General features: G+C 38.0%; 1 protein-coding gene across 5 annotated transcripts in view; it reads left to right on the top strand.

Annotated features, from left to right (window-relative positions):
• LRRC49 (leucine rich repeat containing 49) overlaps positions 1-23,557 on the top strand; it is a 148,324-nt gene that overhangs the window by 67,304 nt on the left and 57,463 nt on the right. For 4 of the 5 annotated variants that reach the window (XM_045449234.1, XM_045449233.1, XM_045449235.1 and 1 more), the window contains one exon: positions 20,129-20,276. In XM_045449234.1, coding sequence (XP_045305190.1) covers positions 20,129-20,276 — 148 coding nt within the window. Of the gene's footprint in view, positions 1-8,613; positions 8,723-20,128; positions 20,277-23,557 lie in introns of those variants that run through there. The other variant, XM_045449236.1, reaches the window with a different exon arrangement.

The raw sequence follows: 23,557 nt of genomic DNA, 5'->3' as shown, positions 1-23,557 counted from the left end.
AGATCAACTAGCACTCTTACAGTATTGTTGCACCTACTGTGGACCTTCTCTTTCTGCTAGTGATTTTAGATAAGTTTTAGACCCACTATCAGCTCCTCTTTTCTTTCTTCCACACAGTTTTTCATATCGCCATTCCATATTCCCTACTTACAGGTAATTTGATACTTGGGCCTTCTCTGTCTTTTAGTTATGTTATGGGCATTGGTTTTATGTAATTTGTTCTTCTTGGCAGTTCTGTATTGTTTTTGGAAGGTGAGTTGGGACTTTCAGTCCATCTCTTTATTTACCTCATATATATGCATATGTGTGTATCCACGTGTGTGTGTAGTAGGCGTATATACGTATTTCCCCTACCAGAATGCAATTTCCTTAAGAGTAGCAATTGCGTCGTACTCATCTTTCTGTCTTTAGCACTAATGTCAGTGCCGATCATGTAGTGTTCTTTCAACTTTCCTTTATCCTGTTAATGATTAAAACAAAGTTGCAAATAAACTCATCTGTCACTTACGATAGCAGCAGCTTGCATCCTTGACTACTCTTTTTTTTTAAATTTTTTTTTTCAACATTTATTTATTTTTGGGACAGAGAGAGACAGAGCACGAACGGGGGAGGGGCAGAGAGAGAGGGAGACACAGAATCGGAAACAGGCTCCAGGCTCTGAGCCATCAGCCCAGAGCCCGACGCGGGGCTCGAACTCACGGACCGCGAGATGGTGACCTGGCTGAAGTTGGACGCTTAACCGACTGCGCCACCCAGGCGCCCCCATCCTTGACTACTCTTGTTGTCGCTTGCTGCCATCGAAGAGGATGCCAGAGCAGGTGGGATAGGTAGTTTTGAAGATCAATATAACTTACGCCCCCACCGGTGGACACTTATGTTGTTTCCATTTAGTGCTGGTCATGAACATGCCAGAGAGAGAGAGGAAAAATATAGGTACTGTGCCTATAAATTTTAAACTGCATGGGCTCACTATATCCCTTCCCCCACCAGATGATTTTATTCTCTGTTTGCTACACAAATTCCTTCCAAACTCTACTTCAGAGCCTCTTTTGAAATAAGATTTAAACTATTCAGTATTCCTTTATATTTTCTCTCCATTATTATCCCTAATTATCATGCCAAGACCAAGATATAATTATTTATATCTGATAATAATTCTGTTTTTGCCAACAAAACCTTATAGCCCCCCAAATTCATTACCACAAACAGAATCTCTGCCAAGTTTACTTCTCATATATGTATTTGTTATAATTTCTCTCTATTTTAATATGGGAGATTCCTTCCACAGATGAGTAGAATTCAGCAGGTTAAGTAAATTAGGTTATTCCCCAAACATTGAAATATTACACATGTACTAAAATAATAACATAGGAATAATTAGTGACATGGAAAAGTATTGGTTAAATGTAAAGGAAGCAGCATACAAAGCTATTTTATGTAACACGATCTACATTATGTTAAAAAATATATAAACTAGTATATCTTTAGGAGAGATTTCACATGGTTTAATTTTGGTCGTACACTTTTCCAGATTTTCTTAATGATTATGTGTTTTATATTAAGAGAGAAAAAAAGGAAGGCAGAAAGGAACAGCTATGGAGCAGGTGGCTGATGTATTCTCATTCCATATTTAAGATTTTTGTTGCATACTTTGGGATGAGGTGAAGTTTTTTTTTAATTTTCAAATGTTTATTTATTTTTGAGAGAGAGAGAGAGAGCACGAGCCCGGGAGAGGCAGAGATGGAGAGGGAGACACAGAATCCAAAGCAGGCTCCAGGCTCTGAGCTGTCAGCACTGAGCCCGATGCAGGGCTCAAACTCACGAACCCGGAGATCAGGACCTGAGCCGAAGTTGGACACTCAACTGACTGAGCCACCCAGGCGCACCCTTCCCTTCACCTTTTTTTTTTAAAGAAACACTACTATTATTATTTCATTCCATGTTTGTTATAGCAAAGACAAAGAGTGCAGAAATGTGTAAGGCAAAAAGCAAATGTACCATGCTACAACCCCCAGTCTCAACTGCAGAAGTACCACTCTTAAGAGTTTGATGAAAACCCATAAGGAAGGATTCCACTAGATTTTTGTTCCTAGGCCAACACTACTGACACACGAATAATATTTTTACAGTATGGAATCATGCTATATAGATTTTTCCTCGGCTTGCTCTTTTAGGTAGCAATATACTATAGATATTTTTCCATGTTAGTACTTGTAGGCGGGGAGATAATGTAAAAAATTTCACAAGTATAGCATGTATACACTAGCAAGGATAGAATAGTGATTCAGAAATTTTAACCGATGTAGCATGGGCACTGTTGAGTCAGAATAGATGCTAAACTGGGTCTCAAGGCCCCTGCTGTGCCAAGGTTACTCTTTTTGCTGCCAAAACAACAGAGGTTCAGGACACTTCATAGTTGGGTCTGGGACACTTAGGCCTCTTGGGGGCAGTGGCCTTTACCAACTGGCATGGAATTATTTCAGAATTTTAACTAATACAGTTAGTTGTACCATGTAAATATCAGCCTTGTTTGTCTGTCTCATTCTTTTTAATGGCTACATTCAATTTCACTGTATGAATTAATTTTATTTTATGAGGCCCTTTTAGACCATTTGTCATTTGCAATGATGAAGTTGTTCCTTTGATGAAGTTTACATCAGTGGTCTCAAACCCGACTCTGCATTAGGATCACTTCTAGAACTATTAGAATAATATAACCATGACCTTACCCCTAGCAATTCTGATTTAGATATGGATGGGTTCTAGGGCTTTGTGTTTTTTAATGAACTCCACAAATGATTATGATGCCCAGTCAGTATTAGAAGCTACCGAAATATGGGGGCACCTGGGTGTCTCAGTTAAGCGTCCAACTCTTGGTTTGGGCTCACAGGTCATGATCTCACGGTTTGTGAGTTCAGGCCCCGCATTGGGCTCCTCATCGAGCCTGCTTGGGATTTTCCCTCTCCCTCTCTGTCTCTGCCTCTCCCCGCTCACTTGCTCTCTGTCACTGTCAAAATAAATAAACCTGAAAAAAAAAAAAGAAATGTAGAAGCTACCGAAATATGGAAGAATTAATATTTTAAAGTAGGACAAGATTGTACAATTTGTCCGTGTATACAATGTGTACAACATGTCGATATAACAAGTATTGGTGAAGATGTGAAGCTACTAGATAGAGCTCCCGTACCTGCCAGTAAGCGTGTAAATCAATAAATCATTTCGTAAAGCTCTGGAAGTGTCTATTAAGTCGAAAGTAATAGCAACCCTTATGACTCAGCAATGCCACTCCTAGGTATAAACTCCACAGAAATGCTTAACATGTTCACCTGAATGTTCTTAGTTGCACGATTTATAATAACCTCATATACAAACAAGCCAACTGTCCTCCAACAGTAGAATAAAGTGTGTTTAGTGGAATACTACCCAGCAATGAGAGTCATCAAACTACAGCTACAGGCAATATGAGGCATCTCAAAAAATATGTGAAGCATAAGAAGCCAGATTCAACTGAGTGCATATGAGTGAATTTCATTTACATAAAGTTAAAAAATAGGCAAACCTTATCTATAGTTAGAATCAGATGAGTGGTTACTTTAGAGAGGAGTAACGGCTATAAGGGGAAACAGGGGCAGGGGGCATCGGGGTGTGGGTTGTGGGGATGGAAGTCTTGTCTTTCTAGCTTGCTAGTATCTTTGGCTGGTTTAATAATTAAATTGACATAGCACAGATTAACAGGAGGAAAACAAATATAATTACATATGTTCGGGAGCCCCATAAAAATATGAGCCCCGAGGGCAAATCGAGCAGTTGGTCTGCCTCTGCCGTCAGGGCGAAGGAATGGGATAGGGGCGTGGGGCTTCAAAGGCAAGGAGGATTATTCACAGGACACTAAGAAGAACAGATATTTGGTAATTAGATGTCTGCCCTGCCGTATATATAGATCTTTCAGATAAAAAATTATCTCTGATAATAGCTCTCTTTCTGAGCCAGGCCCCCATCTAAGTTCTTTTAGGTAGTTAAAAGTTTTACCTTTTAGAAAGCTAAGAATTTTACCTTTAAGTAAGGTAAAAGTTTTTCTTGAGCCTCCGGGTCTTAATTGCCATCAGCTCAAAATAATCCATAGACCAAAGGGGCGTAGTTTGGAGTCCTGTATTTTTTCCCCATCAGTCCCACTTCTGAAACTTCCCCAAGAAGATTCACAGTCCAGAAGCTGAGTTGGTAGAGTGGTGCATTTCTTTGAGCTAGTCTCTTAGTCCCGAGGGTTGGTCAATTCAGTTAGACAGTTGTGTCTCCTTGTAGGACGTAGTAATTAATGCATGTGGGCTAGGTGTGTGCACTCAGGTATTTAATATGAGGCATTTCTATGGAAACAAAAGAAAAACAATAGTTAATGATTGGAGCAGATTATAATCACAGTTTCTGGGATTCTGAAAGGCAGCTAATCAAGAAGATACGTAGATGGTTGGCTCAAAGCATCTTTAGATAAGAGTAAGGGCAGGTGGTGGCAATCTGATCGGTTCTCCTGATTTGTACTTTAAATGTGCCCAGTGATCTTTCTAATTGGCCATATAGCAACAGGCATGGAGATTGTCCATACGTATACTGTTGGGGTGATTTCTCTAAAGTTTATATCACATGGTTCAGCTTTAGCTTACATGACTTCAGAAAAAGGGCAGTTTTAGTTCTCACTGATTCCATGAAAAGTTGGGAGATGCTAGTTCAGAGAGTTGCAACCAAATACTGGAGGAAACTAAAAATTCGGATTCTAGTCCATTTCACCAGTAGAAAACAAAATCTCAAAGACAATTAATGTATTAGAAACTGATATCCAGAAAGGGCTATTACTGACACATAATTTGTCTCTTTACAGTCATACCCGTTTTAGTCAGAGATAACCACAGTAAGACTAATTTGTTTGCAAATTAAGCCTAGTTTCAATAAACTTTGCCGGATTCTTTACATAAGTGCAGCCAGAATGATGGTTGATCATGTAGAATCTTTTAATCTGCTCTGTTGGAACTTTTCTTTTCTTTTCTTTTTTAATATTTATTTATTTTTGAGAGAGACAGAGAGAGAGAGAGAGAGAGAGAGAGAGAGAATGAGTGGGGAAGGGGCAGAGAGAGCCAGAGACACAGAATACAAAGCAGGCTCCAGGCTCTGAGCTGTCAGCGCAGAGCCTGACATGGGGCTTGGACCCGTGAACCCATGAACCCTGAGATCATGACCTGAGCCGAAGTTGGATGCTCAACCAACTGAGCCACCCAGGTGCCCCGTCTGTTGGAACTTTTCATAAGGAATCTCGGATTAGTCTTTTAAAAACCCTCATGAAGGAAACAAAGATGCCAACCCAAGGTCTCACCATCAGACGTTGCACGCAATACCTGTAGATCTGAATAGGGTTCCTCTCTTATTGAGGTCCCCCAAATATCCTGAGGTTTCTGAGCTTGCCAGGAAGTAGCATTCCTTCCTCACCTAGTGAGACTGCTGGGAACCCTGTAAGCAAGATATCGGGCCAGTTTTTCCAAGGGGTTTTATTGGCTCCATAAAGTCAACCTTAGTTCCTTAAAGCTGTCTGGCATATCTGATTCTATGCACATGCTCAAATACGACATTCCAGCCAAAGCCTTGGCAATATAATCAACGTTTCTGGTTGTGTCCTATTACAATGAGAATAGATTCTTATTGAATTTATGCAAATAGATGTATTGGCATGAAAATGAGAATACTAAATTCCCCAATTCTGGATGGATCAGGTAGGGAGAAAAAGTAATTGTTTCCTCTTTGTTCACAAATTGTTGTACCAGTTGTATACAAATTGTTGAACCATTTGTACCAAATTGTTGATAGCTTAAGAGAAAAGAGAAAAAGGTTTCCTTCAACCTGGTAAAACAAAACATAACAGAACCAACAATGTTCCAATGAAAGAAATCATAAAATTTATAATTGTTCTCATCATTTCATTCAGTCTTATGTTATTCTTTTTCTCCTTGAATCCAGTTTTTTCGTGAGTTCTGTAAATTCTTACCCAGTTCACTTTTATGAACTTAAAGTTATCAAAAGCCTATATATTTCAAAAGTCCTTTCTTTGAACCTCCTTGAAAATGAAGTACTTTTGAAGGAATATTTTTGCAGAGCATCAGAATAAAACAATAACTATCTGTAAATGACAAAAAACTATAAAATGCCCATTGTTAAAGATCTGATGAAATTCATTATAACAGTATTGATAAGGAAATATGTTTATTTTTGTGGCTCACAACATTTTGAGATAATAACTGGAATTATGATAATAACATAATCAATAGTGCTCATACTGAATCTTTACCAGAGTCACTGTATCCAAGGAGGTAGTTCTACTAATCTGCTAATTTAGAAAATTACACTACTTTAGCTTCCATCAGATCCTGTAGGCAGAAATCTGGCACACTGACATGATGATTCTTCCCTTATGCTGGATTTTGTCCAAGGTCCCAACATCTCTCAGCTACATTGCTTGCTGAAGCAAGCAATGTCCAGTCAGTAAAGACCCCTTCGTGGTCACCAACTGTAGGGGAGGAAAAATTTCCCTTCTACCATGCTAGGTTCTTTGGCTGGTTTAATAATTAAATTGACATAAGGCAGATTAACGGGAGAAAAACAAATTTAATTACTTGTGTACAGGAGCCCCATAAAAATGAGGCCTAAGGGCCAGTCAAGCAGTTGCTCTGTCTCTGCTGTCCTGGGCTAAGGAATGGGATAGGGCCGTGGGGCTTCAAAGGTAAGGAGGATGATTCATAGGATGATAAGAAAGCAGATATTTGGTAATTAGATGTTTGCCCTGCCATACTCTTTCAGATAAAAATTACCTCTGGTAAAGCTCTCTTTGTGGGCCAGCCCCCACTCCCACCCCACCCTGCCCCTGCCTATTTAAATTCTTTTAGGTAGTTAAGGAAAAGGTAAAAATTTTTGTTGAGTCTTCTGGGTCTTAATTGCCTTCAGCTCAACGTAATCCACATACCAAAGGTCATGTATTTTGGGGGTCACATGTTCTGCTCTCCATCAGGGTAATGTTTTCTTTCTTAACCTGGGGACTGTTTATATGGGTATGTTCAGGTTGTGCAGAATCATCACACTGTGCATTTATGATTTGTGGACTTTTTTGTATGTATATTAAAAGTGATAGAAAGTTCAAAAACCACTGGAAAATCATCAATAGAAAGAAGTTCCTCCAAATAACGGAATTATTTCATGGTAGAATAATAAACATAGTTCCATTAACTTTAAAAGAGGAATTTGGTCTGCAGTGGTATGCTTGAGCCAGCTTGTGTTGGCTCACTACACCAGTCTATGTGCATCTTTTCAGTTCAGCAACATCATCTTGGTAGTTTGAAATTGGCCATGCTGGGAATATTTACACCATAGGAATTGACAAGTACTTTATCAGTTTGTTGTTGTTTTCCCAGACTGCTGCTTACCTACATGGTGCTGAACTTAGATCTCTTTGCAATATTATTTGGCTTGCTTTATAGCCAGTGTAATTTTTAAACAATTAATATTAATGTCGAAAGTGGCTAAAATGAGCATGCTTTTTAGAATTGTTATCACACTTTGAGACTGCAAAGAATCCTTCTCTTTTTCTTCTGTAAATTTGAGGAGACTTAGGGGTGCCTGGGTGGCTCAGTCGGTTGAGTGTCTGACTTAGGCTGTGGTCATGGTCACACAGTTTGTGAGTTCGAGCCCCACGTTGGGGTCTGTGCTGTCGGTTCAGAGCCTGGAGCCTGCTTCGGGTTCTGTGTCTCCTTCTCTCTGCCCCTCCCCCACTCACGGTCTGTCTCTCTCTCTCAAAAAAATGAATAAACGTTAAAAATTTTTTTAAAAAATTTGAGGAGACTTATTTGTATCCACATGTCAATTCATAAGAGGAAATATATCATCAAGAACTTTGTCACCTTAAATTTGGTTTCAGTGTCATAAATTAGCATTATAAGAATATGACCATGACTTGAGATCTACTTTTGGTAATTAGAGTCATTGTGAATCTCCTGAGACTGAAGCTGTGTTGCTTTTGTCTTTTTACTGCTAGAAAATGAGTAAGCTAATAGAGAAAGCTAATAGAATTGTCACCTAGAATTCTGAGACACTCAGTTCTGTGCTCATGTCTTTTGTCAACCAGGTGCTTAGGGACATGATAGATACTGTCCTTGTTGAATTGTTGTCAGTGCCATTGTTGCAGCAAAAGATGTCTAAAGAGGCAGTTTAACATTTTTCTCTATTTTGTTTAATTCTTCATGTCTCTACCTCCTCCTCTTCACTTTCTTTCTGTTTCTATCATAGCCATAGTCTTCTATTTATTTCTCTCTGGTATCACTTCAGCTTCTCAAATATTAAAATCTTGTAAACACTGTGACGAGTGGGTTAAACTTTTTGAATAGTTTCCCCAAGGGAAATTTGGCGATCTTTTTCATGTATTTGAAAAAATTTTTTGTTTCAGCCATATTTTTGCTTTGTGACAAAAAAGAATGGGCTATTGTTAGAATGCGTCTTTAGAATCTGTAGAACCATCTTGTTTCCAGGAACCCCTACTATTGTTGTGCACTAAAAAGAATTTTAGTGACTAAGTAACTAACATTACTTAACAAGTAGCAACGTACATGATTGTTTGTTAAGGAGGACCAAAAGAAAGGAACAAGAAAGTAAAAGAAATGTAAATGAAGAGAAGAAATGTGTTCTAGTTTTGCTTAAGGTATGTTAAAACTAATTATTGGTTTCAGCTGTTGTTCACCTATTCTTTTTTAAATAAAGTTCCTCATCATCTTTTCAGTGTTTTAACAGTAATTGATGATCATTGTCTGGATCTATTATTTATTTAGTGATTACAAAATGGTGATATTCCATCATTCTTTGTCCTTTTAAGTTCTATTTCTTCTATAAGAAAAAGACTTTCATTAGCATTTTGATTACCCTGAAGAACAGTTTATGCAGGAAAGGGATGTAAATGCTTTATTTCCTTAATTTATATCCACTGCCTTTGACATTTTTAATTTTTAAAATATTTTTCTAGTCTGTAGAAGTTCTGTGTCTTTTCAGATCTTCTTGGAGTTTACTGGTATTTTCAAACCTGTTTTTATTTCTTGAAATATGTTTTTATATCCTATGTTTTGTAATTCAATTATGTGAAAAAGTCTTAGACAGTCAATGTCATCTGTGGTTTCTGCTGGCTGTCAGTCAGAGTGTTTTATTTCCTTTTGAACTGTGAACTATATATTTTGGGGGGGGGTACCTTATCTTTGGGAACTTTTTGAGATCTTGTATGAACGTAGGTTCCTCCATGGAGAAATTTCATTTGTTTCTGTCAGATGCCAATAGGTATAAGCAGCCTTAGACTTCTTCAAAATATCACTTCTCTTGAAATGTTTTAGACCACCCATTTAGTGTGGATTCAGGATGCAAATTGTGGTTTGTGGTTTCAAGTAATCAGGGAAGAATTCTCCTCCCCTATTAGCTCTGTGTTTTGAGATGGGCAATACATCTGGGGTAGTGGGTAGGAAAGCTTATGTCTAAATAACTCTATATTGAAAGTCTAGTTTTTGGGTCTCAGATATAGGACAGATCTCCAGTTAGACTCTCCAACTTGGGTAGCCTCTGGTATTTGTTTTCTGTCCCCCAGCTTTGAAGATCATATGAACCAAAGTTCAAGTTCATTGGGTCCAGTAAGTGCCCTCAGAGCTCTCTGGGTTCTCACCTTCACTTTTTTTTTTTTTTTAACCTGTGTATTTCTCATTTTTTTAGCAGGTCATGGATGCATTTGAGATTTTTAAAATATATTTTATTTAGCATTTTTAGCTGTTTTTGCAAGAGCCTCAGGCTACAAACTTCATTCTGTCCGATATACAAACACCTTCATTATGTGCTGTTTTAACTGTGCTTCATTCTTTAATACTTAATTATATGTTATCATATAGATTTTTCTAGCTATTTTATTTTTATCAGTTGTGTATATGTCAGTCCTTGTGAGAACACTTGATTATTCTAGTGTTCCATTTCATTTCAGCCTGCTAGATACATAGTAACTGTCCAGTAAAATTCTCACTGATCAATGTAAACTAAGTGAGCTTTTTATTAAGATTGTTTTCAGAGAATATGGTGCTTTAATGGTATGAAAGAGTATAAAACCCCCTTTTCTAAAGTACCTAACTTACTTTTGGGAGAAGTTTCTAATTGGAGAAATTTGACTGATACTTGGGGGTTGTTAGTTAAATATCTATGTGCTCTGCTTGTATATATGGGAATTTTATTTTTTCTCTGTATTTTATTAAGTAAGCCTAAAATGGACTGAAATATGTTCTTTTCCTTTTGAGATGTGAGTTTTGGTCGGTAGGATCACACTGTTCCTCCGTAGGTTCTTTAGCAGATAGGAAGCCGATGCGGCATCGGGAGAAGACCACTAGGGGAAGAACAAATACATGAGTAATCTGGAAAAAGATTAAAGTCAAATTATGAGTTAGGTGTCGGCCTTTGGACCCAAGCTTTTCCATCCTGGGGACTCCGAAGAGGCAAGCAACTGAGTGTTCTTAAAAAAAAGACTGTTCTTAAAAGGCAGTAGTACTTTACTATACTTACCCTTCTGTTTCCAGGTGGTTTTGTTTTTGTTTTATAACCTGACCTTGATTTTCTCTGGTTAGGTAGTATGTAACCCTTCATTAGCCTGGATTTGTACTTAATGAGACTTCTTTCATTTGATTAGAGAATGTCTTTAAAATCATATGTACCTTGTCAGTGCATTTCTAGGAATGTCTGGCATGTTTATTGGTCAAATGCCTGGCAGATGGAAATGAAATTTTGTGAGGAATCTTCTGGATCAAATATGGATTTATTTTTACCTTAATGAAACTATTCAAAGCATAAAGACTTTAGTCTGAGTATCAGTGCTAGCAGCTGACCTGGAAAGGGTTGCCAGGATAGTACCTGCTAAGGATTGCAATGATTTTCCCACTCCTGGTGCCTCTTGTTTGTGCTTGAATTACAGACACAGACCAGATGGGCATCAACAGATCTCCTAGATGTCTGAAGTGCTTCATAATGACTACATTCAGTGGACATAATATTTTCTTCTGTAGTCACTAATGTGCTTTGTATTTGAATTCAATGAAGACAGTGTGTAGTTTTGTGTTTAACACCACTAGTTACATTCCCCAAAGGAATACTTGGGCTAGGAACAGTTACAATCATTTTAGTTTGCAATTATACTTGCAATAAGAAATAAATCATAGACTCTACAGTCTAAGTTATAAATAGACATTAAATAACAATAGGGTGCCTGGGTGGCTCAGTTGGTTAAGTGTCTGACTCTTGATTTCAGCTCAGGTCATGATCTCACAGTTCGTAGGATAGAGCCCCATGTCGGGCTCTGCGTTGACAGTTTGGAGCCTGCTTGGGATTCTGTCTCTCTCTCCCTCTCTGTCTCTCTCTCCCTCTCTCTCTCTCTCTGTCTCTCTCTGTCTCTCTGTCTCTCTGTCTCTCTCTCAAAATAAGTAAATAAACAAACATTTAAAAAATAACAATAAAATCAGGATTTACTTGCAATAAAATGTTTTCCAGCTTCCCTCTGCTTCTGGACATATTATTTCCACTTTTCAGTGCATATACCTGGTTAGTGACAGATATCAGATCATAATGATTCCTGATAACATGATATCCTTTAAATAATTCTAAGACTAATGTAACAAAAAATTTTTATTAAGTTTTAGATCAAAGATAAGCCTCTGGAAATCATATCAATTCATCATAGTCTTTCACTCATTCACCAAAATTATTGCACACTCACTAGATGCTGGGGGCTATGTATGATAGGTTTTGGAATAGTGATCACGGTACATTTCTAGCCCTCAAGAACCTTATAGTTTAATTCTGTTTAGATATGCTGGGCCATTGAAGAAAAATACTCTTCAGCACAGAAGAGTTCTCTTGCCTGTACTGGCTCTGCCTCTGCTTTTCACATCACTGCATCTCTTAAAGGCCGAAGTTAGTATCCCATCCTGTGGTAGTTGGAGGAAAACTTAAAGAAAGCCTTTTTGAAATATGTCCTAAGGGCCATGGGTCACCAATATAACATACCGTTCCAGACAAGGGAGACCTGATAGATGAAAAGGTGATTTGTCAAATGACAAAATTTTTTACATTTTAAATGTCTTTGTAAATCAATTTATCGATATATAATTTACATGTAACAAAAAGCACGCATTGTAACTGTCGAGTCAATGAATTTTGACAAAGTGCACAGCCTTGTAACCACCACCCAATCATTATTAACCTAGAGAAAAAGCCGGCTGTTACTCTAGATTCCTCCCTTCCTCGCATCCAAGTAAGTACTAGTTTCTGTACGTGCTACATCCTAACTTCCATAGAACCTATCCTGTCCTCTTTACTCTCTTTTCGCTTCTGCCTTAGTGTTTGATATGTTAGAGGCTGGTTCCTTTCTTACCTCTATTTACTGCAATCTGTAACTAATTTTTTGCTCTTAATTCATTTCTTTCCTTTATACTTTCCATAACGTTACCAATTATGTTGATAGTTACTAGTTATTGTAATCCTGTTAGCACCCGCCTCCCTTGCTTAAACTCCCTTGATAGGTCTTCAGTCAGTTCACATTCTCAGATCTCAATTTCTGAGTAAGAGATTGTTTCTCAGCAACTGCCGTGATGGTGACATTATTTATCAATAGGAAGTATACATAGAGAAGTAAGTTTGTGGATTGAAGACGATGACTTTGTTCACTTAACAATGTAGAGAAACACAAATTTGCCTTGTGTTTCAGTTTTGAACTTATCAGAAGCATCTTTGATTTTAGCTTTATGTAAACAACTATGAGGGAAGGAGAGAAGCATTTTTCAAACATCCGTTAAACATCAGAAACTATTCTGAGATGTTTTATATTGATGGGGAAAAAACAATTTTGTTACTGCTAGGTGGGAAAAATTTGCAATGTTTGTTCAAGTTTATTTATACTAGTAGTGATTATTAAATTTAACGATCTCTCATTTTCATCTGCATATGCTAGCCTTTTAAAAAAAATGTCTTCCCAACTGATAGTGTTTAAATGCCAATACCCCCAAATGCCATACGTAGATTCAGTGCATTCCCTATCGGTATTCCAACCGCATGTTTTGCAGAGGTATAAAAACTGCTCCTAAAATATATAGAGCCACAAAAGACCCTGAAATAGCCATAGGAATACTGAGAAAGAATAACCAAGCATCACATTTCCTGATTTCCAAGCTGCAGTCATCAAAACAGTATGGTACTAGAATAAAAACAGACAAATACACCAATGGAATAGAATCGAGAGCTCAGAAATAAATCCAAGTATATCAGGTCAACCAATATGGACAAGGGAGCCAAGAATACTCAATGGAGAAAGGACAGTCTCTTTAATATTCACAGGTGAAAGAATGAAACTGGACTCCTGTCTTATACCACTCACAAAAAATAACCCAAAATGGATTAATGACTTAAATGTAAGATCAAAACCACGAAAGTCCTAGAAGAATACACAGAAATAAACCTTCAGGACCTGTGTTTTTATTATGATTTTAAAACAATATGATACCTAAAGCACAAGCAACAAAACAAAAAATAAGCAAGTACTGCATCAAAGGAAAATCTTCTGTACAGCCAAAGAAGCTATCAATGAAGTGAACAGACAACCTATGCAATGGGAAAAATATTTGCAAACCACGTCTCTCATAAGGGATTCATATCCCAAATGTATGAAGAACTCATACAACTCGATAGCAAAAAAACAAATAACCCAATTAAAAAATGGGCAAAAGACCTGAATAGACATTTCTTCAAAGGAGATATACAAAAGGCGAACGGGTACATGCAAAGATGTTCAACATCACTAGTTATTAGGGAAATGCAGATTAAAACCGTGGTTTTAATATAATGAGTTATCATTTCACACCTGTTAGAATGACCATCGTCAAAAAGAGAAGAGATAACAGATGCTGGTATGGATGTGGAGAAAAGGGAACCCTCGTGCGCTGTTGGTGGAATTGTAAATTCATACAACCACGATGAAAAACAGTAGGGAGAATTTTCACAAAGTTGAAAACAGAGCTACCATATGATCCAGCAATTCCACTTCCTGGAATAGGTCCAAAGGAAATGAAAACTAACTCGAGAAGGTATCCGCATCCCCCTGTTTATAGCAACATTGCTACAATAACGAAGCCATAGAAACAAGTTAAGTGCCCATCAGTGGATGAGTGGATAAAGAAGTTATGGTGTATATATATGAATGTTGTTCAGCCATAGGAAATGAGGGAATCCTATCATTCGTGACAACATGGATGGACCCTGAAGGCATTATATTTCACCCTAAGTGAAATAAGTCAGACAGAGAAAGATAGTTACTGTGTGATCTCACTGATATGTGGAATCTAAAAGCAAAACCAAAACCAAGCTCACAGAAAGAGATCAGACTTGTGGTTACCAGAGGTGGAGGATAGGGGTAGGGGTTAATTGGAGGAAGACGGTCAAAAGTCCAAACTGCCAATTACAAGATAAATTAGTACTCAGGACTAATATACAATATGATGACCACAGCTAACGCTGCTGTATGACATATAGGAAAGTTATTAAGAAAGTAAAAACTATGAGTTCTCATCACCGGGAGGAAATTTTTTTTTCTCTCTTTTGTTCTTTCTTTTCTTTGTATTGTATCTATATGAAAAAATGGAGTTAGCTGAAGCTATTACAGTCCTCATTTCACAATATGTATAAGTCAAACCACCATGCTGATGTATGTCAATCGTTACTCAATAAAACTGGGGGAAATTGTCTTCCTAAAATTATCTAAATATGTCTCAAAACCCATAGTGAGCATATGAGTTGTGAGATTTACCTATTAGATGGTAAAGATAATCTCTAAGGTAAAAAAATAGGAGAGGATCTTTTTACCTTGAATGGGAGGAAAACAGAAGAAATATTTAAATGTGGCAATAAAAAAAGGGAACTTTAGTCTTACCATATACCTTGCCTTGACCTTAATTGTCAACATATAGGTTATTTTCTATACCATAAATATTCTATATCCCCTAGCTTTTCTTACACAGGAAGAAGGGATATTCAATATAGTGCCTGAATAAAGGAAGTACTCTTAGGCCTAAATGTTTACATTTGTTATTTGAATAGTCATCAAATTTTGATGATTCTAACATAATGATTTTAACTAGTTATGATTCTAACATAAACGATTTTAATGATTTTAACTAGTCTTCTCTGGGGGTATCATTTAGAAAAGCGAGTATTCCCTTCTTTAAAAAATGGAAGTCCTCAAAAAATTAAAAATAGAACTACCATTGAGTAATTCCACTTCTGGGTATTTATCCAAAGAAAATGAAAACACTTACTTGAAAAGATATCTGCATGTTCATTGCAGCATTATTTATAGTAGCCAAGATACGGAAACAATATAAGTGTCCATGGACAAATGAATGGATAAAGAAAATGTGGGATGGATGGATGGATGGATGGGTGGGTGGATGGACGGACGGACAGACAGACAGACAGGGAGAGGTATATAATGGAATATTATTCAGCCATAAGATAGAATGAAATCTTGCCATTGGTGACAACATGGATAGACCTTGGGGTATAATGCTAAGTGAAATAAGTGAGACAAAGAAAGACAAATACCATATGATTTTACTTATATGTGGAATCTAAAGACAAAAACAAAAACCAACAATAAAAAAGCAAAACAGGTTCATAGATACAGAGAGCAGATTGGTGGTTGCCAGAAGCAGGGGGCTGGCAGTGAGCGAAATGGGAGAAAGGAGCCGAAAGGTACAAACTTTCAGTTCTAAAATAAATTAGTCATGGGAATGTAATGTATGGCATATTGGCTCTTACTAATAATACTGTGTTGCATATTTGAAAGTTGATAAGAGAGAAGATCTTAAAAGTTCTTACCACAAGAAAAAAATTCTGTAAAAAAGTTCTGTAACTGCGTGTGGAGATGGGCATTATACTAGATATATTGTGGTGGTCATTTCACAATTTACACAAATATTGAATCATCATGTTATATACCTGAAACTAACATTATGTATATCAATTATACCTCCATTTTTTAAAAGACCCAATCAAAATCCCAGCAAGCTGATATCAATGAATGTGTTCTAAGGTTTAAATGGAAAAGCTAAGACCTTGCATAGCAACACAATACTGAAGAACACAGCTGGAGGACTCATACTACCCTATTTCAAGACTTATATTAAGGTACAATAATCAAGACAGTGTGGTATTGGTGAAAGAGTAGACATATATCTATAAGTAGAAAAGAATAGACGGCCTAGAAATAGATGCACACAAATATAGTCAAGTAATCTTTGACAAACGAGCAAAGGCAATTCATTTGAGAAAGGGTAGTCTTTTCAATAGATGAGACTGGAAAAATAGGATATTTACATTTAAAAAAAGAATCTAGACGTAGACCTTATATGTTTTACAAAGTTTACTCGAAATGGATTGTAGACTTAAATATAATACGCAAAGCTATAGAACTTCTAGAAGAAAATTTAGGCAACCTTGGGTTTGGTGATGAATTTTTAACGTTTATTTATTTATTTATTTATTTATTTTTTTTAATTTTTTTTTTTCCGTTTATTATTTTATTTTTGGGACAGAGAGAGACAGAGCATGAACGGGGGAGGGGCTGAGAGAGAGGGAGACACAGAATCGGAAACAGGCTCCAGGCTCTGAGCCATCAGCCCAGAGCCTGACGCGGGGCTCGAACTCCCGGACCGCGAGATCGTGACCTGGCTGAAGTCGGACGCTCAACCGACTGCGCCACCCAGGCGCCCCAACGTTTATTTATTTTTGAGAGAGAGACAGAGAGACAGAGCTCAAGCAGGAGACAAGCAGAAGGAGAGGGAGACACAGAATCCGAAGCAGGCTCCAGGCTCTCAGCACTGAGTATGTTTCAAGTATGTTAGCAAGCTATCAGCACAGAACCTGATGCGGGGCTCGAACTCATGGACTGTGAGATCACGACCTCAGCCGAAGTGGGTCAGTTAACCGAATGATCCACCCAGGCGCCCTTGGTGATGAATTTTTAAATAGAATACGAAGACCATGACACATGAAAGAGAAAACTGATAAGCTGAACATCATTAAAATTAAGAACTTCTGCCCTGTGAAGACACTTTTAAGAAAAATGAGGGGCACCTCGGTGGCTCAGTCGGTTGAGCGTCCCACTTCATTTCAGGTCATGATCTCACGGTTTGTGGGTTCGAGCCCTGTGATGGGCTCTGTGCTGACAGCTCAGAGCCTGGAGCCTGCTTCGGATTCTGTGTCTCCTCCTCTCTCTGCCCCTCCCCGGCTCACGCTCTGTTTCTCTCTGTCTCTCAAAAACTAATAAATGTAAAAAAAATTTTTTTTAAAAAGAAAAATGAAAAGGCAAGTCACAGACTAGGAGATATATGTGCAAATCATATACCTGATAAGTTATTTGGGTATATTTGTATATATGTATATATTTATATATCCATGATATACAAAAATTCAAAACACAAGAAATAACAGGTGTTTGTGAGGATGTGGAGAAAGGGGAACCCTCCCGTACTGTTGGTGGGAATGCAGCTGGTGCAGCCACTCTGGAAAACAGTATGGAGGTTCCCCAAAGAGTTAAAAATAGAAGTACCTTATGATCCAGCGATCACACTACTTTGTATTTACCCCAAAAATATGAAAGCACTAATTCAAAGGGATACATGCACCCCGATATTTATAGCAGCGTTGTATACAATAGCCAAGATATGGAAGCAGCCCAAGTGTCCATCGACTGATGAATGGATAAAGAAGATGTGGTATACACACACACACACACACACACACACACACACACACACACACACACACAATGGGATATTATTCAGCCATAAAAAAGGAAATCTTGCCATTTGCAATGACATGGATGGAGCTAGAGAGTGCTATGCAAAGCGACATAAGTCAGAGACAAACACCCTATGATTTTACTCATATGTGGAATTTAAGTAACAAAGCAAACAAGCAAAGGGAAAAAAAGATGAGAGAGAGAGGCAAACCAAGAAACATACTCTTAACTATAGAGACCAAATCGATGATTACCAGAAGGGAGGTGAGTGGGGGAATGGGTAAAATAGGTGATGGGGATTAAGGACTGCGCTTGCCGTGATGAGCACAGGGTGATGTATGGAAGTGTTGAATCACTAAATTGTACACCTGAAACTAATATTACGCTGTATATTAACTAAATGGAATTTAAATAAAAACTTAAAAAAAAAGAAGATATAGAGATGGCAAATGCATATGAAAAAATGTCATCCTTTGACATTAGGAAATTGCATATTAAAACAATGAGACCTCTACACACCTATTGGAGTGACTATTATAAAAAAAAAAAAAACCTGACATCCCCTGACATATAGCAAATGCTGATGAGAATGCGGAGCTGGTGGGAATGCAAGATGTTACAGCCACTTTGGAAGACAGTTCGGCAGTTTCTCCTAAAGCTAAACTAGTGTCCCTATATAATGCAGCAATTGCACTCTTAAGTATTTACCCAAATGAGTTGAGAACTCGTGTTCACTCAAAAACCTGCAAATATTTATAGCAGTTTTATTTATAATCACGAAAATCTGGGAGCAACCAAACTGTGGTACATCCAGACAATGACATATTAGTGATAAAGAGAGAGAGAGCATGTGCTGTGAAGACACAAAAAGACACGGAAGAAGCTTTTTTTTTTTTTAATGTTTATTTTTTTGAGGGAGAGCGTGAGTCGGGGAGGGACAGAGAGAGGGGGGACAGAGGATCCAAAGTGGGCTCTGCGCTGACAGCAGGGGGCCCAGTGTGGGGCTTGAACTCACAAACTGTGAGATTATGACCTGAACTGAAGTCGGACGCTCAACTGACTGAGCCATCCGGGTGCCCCAAGACATGCAAGAACCTTAAATGCAAATGGCTTAGTGACAGAAGTCAGTGTGAAAAGGCTATATTCTGTATGGTTCCAACTATATAACATTTGGAAAAGGCAAAAACTGTAAAGACAATAAATAGATCAGTGCCAGAGATTCAGGGAAAGAGGAGGAGGGTTGAAGTAGGGGATTTTTTTTAGGATCATGGAACTATTTTGTATGATACTTATGCATTTGTCAAAACCCACAGAACTTTATAGCACAGAGTGAACCGTAATATATGCAAATGTAAAAATAATATTTAGGATGTTAGAGGATCCAGGGAAGGAAAGAATATAGACTATGACAAGAGAAGCTAACTGTATTTCAAATGTATGAACCAACACCCCTTGAAGGGGTGAGGGGGGGAGGTGTTGACCTAAGTAACTTTGGAATGAGTATGTAAGACTAAATGCTAAAGGAATTACACATCACAGTTATACTTTAGTTAACAAAGTTGTTTCCTGTGGGGGTTCAGGTTGAAAAATGCTGATACCACTATGCATATATTCTGGAATTAAACAATTAAATAAATGGATGAGATGGCGGGAGTCAGATTTCTCCTCGTTGGAGTAGGAATTTACAGATAAGTGAGGGAAAGAGGCTAGAATGATCCTTTTGATAATAGAATTGGGGTACACCAGTGTGAATTCATGTTTAGCTTAATATAGACATAAATGATTAAATATTATAGGTGTTTGTATACACACATGTTAATATTCACACATACATGTCCTTGCTCCGTTGGCAGAGGGCCTGAAAAAAATGACACCCCAGGAGCAAAAAGTATATCCAGCCACCAGATCTTTGGTTCCATAGCCTTCTCCAATAAAAGGAACCATGGCTCCTTCGAGAAATGGCTGATTCTAGGACTGGGGTCGAAAATACATAATACGAGTCTAGAGCATCTTTTAGTGCCAGAAAGCAAGGGATGAATTAATTAATTGTAAATAATTGTGAATTAAAATGTGCTATACTGCTACAAGATGTTAATAACAGAAAAATGGGTGCAGAGTATATGGGAACTCTATGCTATTTTTTCAAGTTTTCTGTAAACCTAAAACTATTCTACAGTAACGTATAGTAAATAAATGAAAGTACTGTTGGAAGGTCTCACAATAATCCAGCGGTTTCTGTCTCTCCCGCAGTTTTGAAAGTGTTTGCTGTCTTGCTGACTCTTCTTCTCTCTCAGACATCACTTTTGATGGCAATCCAATAGCTCAAGAGTCATGGTACAAACACACTATCCTTCAGAATATGATGCAGCTGCGCCAGCTAGATATGAAGAGAGTTACGGTGAGAACTCTTGTGAAGCGCTTGCCAAATTGTCTTCCTTACTGTGGATTGGGAGATTGGGGTGCATGTTCTTTGCTCGAAATGCTTCTTGGTTTTAATATACTATGTTATCATGACAATATAATTCATAATTATAAGTACAAATTTTTTTTTTTACCACCCGTCCCTTATTTCCAATTTCATCGAATAGCGCTGTTAAATGACAGAAATTCACCTGAGTACATTTGAAAGATCTAATTGACTTTATTAATCAATTCATGAATTGGGTAGCATCCTCTTTAGCAAGTAGAGAGGTGCTCCCAGTGATTACAGAAAAAGAAAGGTTTTTAAAGGTAGAGAGGGAGTGGAAAAAGGGAAATTATTAGCAAGTTGTTGTAGGCAAGGTCACCCCTCTGAAGGGAAGGGGAGGGGAGGGGAGGGAAGGGAAGGGAAGGGAAGGGAAGGGAAGGGAAGGGAAGGGAAGGGAAGGGAAGGGAAGGGATCCATCAGTAAACTTCCTAGTGCTGATGAGGAATTTCCCAGGTTGACTGGTTACAGGTTACATTTTGGGAGGGTCAAAACTACACTTAGGTTAGGTAGTAAGTCTTGGTTTACTCGCTTGGGGCCTTAACAAGTGACACTATTTTCAGTCTTCTTTCCCTCTTTCTTCTTCTTCTCCTCCTCCTCCTCCTCCTTCTCCTTCATTCCTAACCTTTTATTTAAATTAATCATCACAACTGGTTTCCATTCTGGCTTAATACCCAACTAATAGTTTAGTTTGGAATGGATGAGTAAAAACATCATTGGTCAGTTACATAATGTAATGTTTTAAGAACGTGAGTGCCAAAGCCAGACCGCTTGAGTCTGGATCCTCGCTTGACCATATTCTAGCCGAATGACCTTTGGAGATTTACTTAACCTTTCTATATCTCATTTTCCTCAAAGTAGAATGGGAGGTCATGATTATGTCATAGAGTTGTTGTCAAGATAAAATAAAGTACTAACCCTTAGAACAGTGTGAGGCTCATAGGAAGCATCACATCGAGCTGTTGTGTGTAATGCCATACCTCTCAGAGTCATTCTCTTTTATTCGTTCTATCTGCATGTTAGGTATTTTCTATACTTAGATGTTTTAATATGGCTCCTGATCTAAGTGAAATGCTATACATGCACCTTCTAGGCATACAGTGCACATTAGCATATCATAGGTTTCAAGAAGCTCTATCACAAACTTGCCTTAATTGGTTTCATTGCAGCCCATATTTATTCAAATATTTTCCTATCTCAGAAAACACCCATTAATGATCTCAGTTCAGTAACCCCAGAGCTAGAAAAATATCCTAAACCTCCACTTGTTTTCTGACTTCTAGACTCTGCTAATTTTAATGTGGATTTTGAGTGGTCAGCTATTCAAGTGCCAATTGACGCATTGTCTAGAATCCATTTTCACAATGTGCACATTTTACATTTCTGTCTCAGCAATATCATGGCCATCTAAGGTAGCCAGCAGATAGTTACAAGTGTTGATGAATTCGTGCATTCCAGGGGTCTTCTAGGGCTCTGCCTGTCTTTGTTCCAGCATGGAGATGAGGTTCTTTGTCCTTAGTTTCTTCAGATCTATCCTGCGAACACTGTTTCATACTTTTACCCTTATCTCCATGTGTTTCTTAATTGAGCATCTTTGGTACTTACAATTGCTCTTCCTGGTGAGATTGAGATGTTTGGGGTATGAAATGATGCTAACTCATTTGTATAAATTAGTACTTAATTATATATTATGTTTCTCATAGTGAATTTCTGTCAGTCTTGCCTACCCAACTAATGTATACAATCCTTAAGGACAGAAGCCATTCTTCTCCTTGCTCGATATATACAGATGGGCTATATACATGTTTATTTCCTTTCCTTCTCTATCTCACACAATGCTGAGAATGTAGTAGTATGCAATAAAGTCCTGACTGAGTGAAATTTATCTACTTTCATGCCTGAAATAAAGGAGAATAATGCTATATATAATCATTGTCTTTGTGCATTCCCGTGGGTTGTGTTTGCCTGGTGAGGAAATGAGAGAAAATCACCTGGGATGGGAGCAGGGCCAACTGTTCTGCTAAATACAGAGCAGCAATCCTTGTACATCTCCTCCTTCATGGTTTAATTTGAGAAATAAAAAAAAATTAATGTCTTACTAAAAGCTTTCTTTGAGGTATAATTGGCATAAAATTAATTGTACATATTAACTATACAGGTTGATAAATTTCAACATGTATATCACCTGTGAAATATCACCACAGCTAAGCTTATTAATAATTCACCACCCAGAAAAGTTTCCCAATGCCCCTTTGTTATCCCTCCTTTCCACCCCTCCCCACCCCACGGGAAAGGACCTGTGCTTTAATAAAATAATCTTTTTGCACCAAAGACATCTCAAGAAATCTTTCTTGGCCTTTGGCTCCAGACCCCACCACCATTCCAAAACCCCATCATAGTGAAGACAGGTTATAATGCAAAATGCCAAGCTAGAAAAGATAGGTTGATAGATATGTATATGTGCGCACACACACACACACACACACACACACACACACACACAGCACAATAATATTGGAGGATAAAGCACCCTTGTGTCTGCCAGAGACCCTTGTGTCTCCTTTCTTCCAAAGGAGAAGATACTTGATGTGGGCTTGGAGAGTGGTCAAGAAGAAGAGGATGTATCTGTGGAGAGTGTGCAGGGAGGGTGGAGGCATGCATAATGCAGAGACATGTGAGGGATTGAAAGCAGTTCAACATGGCTGAGCACTGAGTGTATGTGGAGGAGAGTAGCAGGAGCAAAGGGTGTCTCACAGGCAAGCGGTAGGCTATGAAGGGCATTTTATATCACAAGAAAGAGATTAGCTTCTTTTGTTTCTGGACATAACAGGAAGCTCTTGAAGAATTTAAAGTGGTTAAATTACAATTGCCTATTAAAAAGAGGGTCTGCCTTGGTAGCAGCCCAGGGGATGAATTGGGAAGGATAGGATGGGTGGGATGAGAAACAGGGAGATTAGTTACAGTGAGAGCTTCCGGGGGTCTGACCCAGAAGAATGGCATAAGATAATATGAGGTCAGGAGACATAATGTGAGTTGATGGCCTCAGGTCCTATTTTGCTTTTGTTATCTCTGTCAAGAAGAATGGCTTATAGTCTGTTAAGAGTAGAAATAAATATTAATAGGAAGAAAGTAAAGCCTTGGATAGGTGAATAGATAAGCTTGATCTAGAGCAAGCTATCTGGAAAGGATCTGATAGTAAATATTTCAGGCTTTGG

Source organism: Leopardus geoffroyi, chromosome B3 (genome assembly GCF_018350155.1).
Source record: "Leopardus geoffroyi isolate Oge1 chromosome B3, O.geoffroyi_Oge1_pat1.0, whole genome shotgun sequence".
Classification (NCBI taxonomy): Eukaryota; Metazoa; Chordata; class Mammalia; order Carnivora; family Felidae; genus Leopardus; species Leopardus geoffroyi.
This window is presented reverse-complemented; position numbering and strand designations above follow the sequence as displayed.